This window comes from Arachis ipaensis, chromosome B07, assembly GCF_000816755.2.
Source record: "Arachis ipaensis cultivar K30076 chromosome B07, Araip1.1, whole genome shotgun sequence".
Classification (NCBI taxonomy): domain Eukaryota; kingdom Viridiplantae; phylum Streptophyta; class Magnoliopsida; order Fabales; family Fabaceae; genus Arachis; species Arachis ipaensis.
The window spans coordinates 2684418-2688183 of NC_029791.2; the positions used below are offsets into that span (position 1 = coordinate 2684418).

Below are 3766 nucleotides of genomic sequence, written 5' to 3' on the forward strand. Positions count from 1 at the left end.
TTGGTTTGGTTTATCTTTTTTTTCCCAGACTTTTTCGATAAATGGAAGTTGAGAAGTATAACCTATTTGGTTTGTTTTATTTAATTTTAAAAACAATGACTTTAGTTTACTTTTTCTTGTTCTTTGCCTTCTTCAGTTCTTCATTTTTTCCCAAAGTTATTAGCTTTTGGGATAAATTGATGATATATTTTAAGCCTAGTTATACACAAATTCTGCTTCCTGTCTTCTAATGTACTCTTCTCTTCTGTAAATGTTTCAGGTCAAGGAAAAGGATTTGATATAGATTTAGTTAAGTTGATCTCAGATGCTGTAAGTATCCCGGTGATCGCAAGTAGTGGTGCCGGTGCTGCTGAACACTTCTCTGAGGTGTTCGCGAAAACAAATGCTTCTGCTGCGCTTGCTGCCGGCATTTTTCACAGAAAGGAGGTACAGATTCCCTTGTTTATACGCGCTTCATGAACATTTATGGCCATTCATAATTTCAAACAACAATGACTGAATGTTTAGTCAAGCATGTTTATTCAGTCATAGAATTTGATCCTAGTTTATTTGCCATTTAATTACAGGTGCCTATTCAAACTGTAAAAGAGCATTTGTTGAAGGAAGGTATAGAAGTCCGAATCTGATCTTGTTTTTACAGGCACACATTTTTTAGATGTAGTTTGTACTAAGAAATTTGTTCTAATCTTTGCATCTCTCAGAAATCTTACAGACTTTTGTAAAATTTACCATACCTTTTTGGCTTTTTCTTTTCATGGTGACTTAGATTAAGGAATTTTCACCATCTTCTCTTCTATCTCTTGGACCTACCTTTTGCCTATTATTAATAAGGATTTGTGACATTTCTCTCTTGCATGTTATGATGTATGATGTTTACTTTTAAGTTTTAATAGCTATAATCTTCAATATGCAAAGCCACTTCCTGAGTTTCATGTCCAGCAATAATACCATATCCTATAAATGATAGTTTGGTTCATTAACATTCAAGAGTTAACTCCACTTAATGATTTGGTTTGTTTTGGATATAAATTCTTATCGATAAGGAAACAACCCAGTTAAAGTTAAAATAGAATGCACATATCAAACCACACAAACAATCTAGAGTTCATTTTTACAAATTGTTATTTAAAGTGAAGATCAATTGTTAATCACATAACAATTGCTCCATGCGCATGTGCTGTTCTCATGGGTGCGGTGCATGCGACCGAGATGTGGTCGTCGTCATATCTGTCCTCCCCTCCTCTTGGGATTGGCACCGGCAGCTCCGCCCTCCCCTACTTCGGGATTGGCACCGGCTGCTCGGCACATAGGGTTGGTGATAGATGCTACGTGGTTGATCCTCACATATGCTTATCTCAAAGATTAAGTTATGCATGTGTAAATATGAACTTAATTCATTCTGTGAAACACATCTAAGCCACAAAATATAGTATAACTAGCATATAACAAAATGAGTCGTCTCAAGGTTTATAAGTGGGGGGTTTTGTAGAAGATAGAGTCAAATATGGTAAAATTTTAGTTCAACTCGTGGATAACTTAATTGAAATTTTTTAATTAAGTTCGCTCACAAACTCAACTCTGAGCTATTAAACAAGCTTGGTTTGACTCACAAACCAATATTACCAGAGAATTTTAAATGATAAAATAGCAATATAATTGTAACAACTGAATCCATAAACATACCAATAAGTTATAGAATATTTACTCTCGAATCTAGATAAGCCTCCAATTTCTAATTAAAACTTGATTGGGAATATACAAGAGTGAAAAGTCTTAACCCAATTTCCAAGCCTGTCACTAGTCCTTCATTAAATAGCACCCACAAAAAGAACAAAAAGAGAACTCCTACATGTACTTATCAACATCAATAGGGTGAGACAAAGTACCTACAATAGTGCATGCATAATCTTCAACATCCAAAGGGTTGCATAAAGTTCCTTTAGCAAGTTTTACTCTCCCTTTTTCATCACTAAGCAAACCTGCAAAATCTCCAACCACATTTTTCATACGATCAATCTGAGAAGGTTCATCATCCTTGAAGTTCAACCTCATTCCATTGATCTCATCCTCTTTTTTCTCTTGATTCACCTTTGATGCTCGCCACCAGTTGAGGTACTCCAATGACACACAAGGCTTGTAAGATCTTGAAGGAACATAAAACAAAAAATTTTCCCTGCAATTTGAGTTCATAACAGCAAAATCTCCAGGAAGATGTTGATCGAAGCCGAATTGCATTGCAACCCGGTACGGCATATACTTCTCAATGCAACCTCCCAAACCAACAAGCTCATTTGCAAACAAACACTTCCCAAAGGACCTTAACTCGTCGATCGAGTTTGAAGCATCATGAACAAATTGCTCATTGTCCTTGTAAGGGGACACAAAACAACAATTTTTCAAATCAGCAGCATAAGGACGCCACTGGAAACTCCTTGCAAATTTCAAAGCTGACGAAATTGGGCAGCCATTAGCATTCGATATCACTCCATGCCACCTTGCAGCTCTAGGCTCCCCCGGCTTTAGTTCTATGGGACAATTTGATCCGAAAATCGAAAACCTTTCATTAGCCCATAGCTGCACAAGTTGGAATAGGCCTAGAGCCTTCACGGATTCACCCGAAGAAGAGGTTACTTGTTGCTTAAGCAACCTCAAACTCTCATAGATACCAGCTAGAACAGCAGGGGCCAGAGCCAATTTTGTCCCTCGAGCCAGGCGAATCGCAATTGGAAAGACACGCGTCGCAATTACCTCGTAGGGAAGCGAGGGAAACACGAATCTTGACAACCACAGGGAGAGAAAACCTACATGCTCAAGATCATGACTTTGTCCATCCTCCATAAAAAAATTCATCCATGTCCTTTGGTCTCTCCTTGATTTTCCACCATCCATTTCCCTCGAAAGCCGTAACATCTCGGCTTCCATCGCAACCAAATCGCCGGTGAGAGGAAGATTCACCGGCTCGCCAAGGACCGAAAATCCACCAAGAACCATGACATCTTCAAGGGTGATTGTGGCTTCACCCCATGGAAAAACAAAAGTATTTGTCTCTATACACCAATACTCAACAATTCCAAGAATCAAACTTTGATTACATTGAATCTTATACATAGAACTCAAAATAGCATCGCATATACCTGTTTGGTTCCACATGAATCCGTATTTTCCCGCCATAATTTCAATCCAATCGTTCCATTTTCTCTGAGGATTTTTCCACCCTTTGAACTGAACAGCTGGATGCACCTCTTCGCCGTTACGCGGCGGCGCAGAAACCGTTGGGAATCTTGTGGCTTCGCCGGTGTTCTTTGCACATGGCTTGAGGAAATTGGCCACTCTTACAGTGTTGTTTCCACCTTCATCAGCCATTGTTGTATTCAGAGACTCGAATATGCAGAATCTTATAGAATCTTCTATTACCATTTTGGTTTTCCCCTTTGTGAAATGAATAAAGAGGAACGCAATGATCAAGCAAAATAGCTCAGAAAATGATGAATGGTGTATCGAAGAAGTTATTGAGTCCAAAAAAGGAGGGATTTTTCAAAAAGAAAAGGGGTTATGGCGGCATGGCGTCTTCGATAATCTTTCGGATTAATAATTTAATACAATACAAATATCAATTTTTTATTTTTAACAAAATATTAAACGTAATTCCCTTTTTTTTTTTTCTTAAACCCTTTTATAAAAAATCAAGTTATTGTTGAATAGACACCAAATCTCAGTTTATAGCCAAAAACTTCAAAATTTTAAAAATAATATAATCGAATTTAAT

General features: G+C 37.5%; 2 protein-coding genes across 2 annotated transcripts in view; one reads left to right on the top strand and one right to left on the bottom strand.

Annotated features, from left to right (window-relative positions):
• Nucleotides 1-849, top strand: part of LOC107608757 (imidazole glycerol phosphate synthase hisHF, chloroplastic) — a 5324-nt gene extending 4475 nt beyond the window's left edge. The window contains 2 exon segments of the mRNA XM_016310482.2: nt 260-426; nt 567-849. Coding sequence (XP_016165968.1) covers nt 260-426; nt 567-626 — 227 coding nt within the window. The 3' untranslated portion in view covers nt 627-849.
• On the bottom strand, nt 1715-3363 carry LOC107608754. The gene is made up of 2 exons (XM_021106732.1): nt 3135-3363; nt 1715-3047 (listed from the first exon to the last, which is right to left on the bottom strand). The coding sequence occupies exons 1-2, from the start codon at nt 3361-3363 to the stop codon at nt 1846-1848; spliced, it is 1431 nt and encodes a 476-aa protein (XP_020962391.1). The 3' UTR covers nt 1715-1845.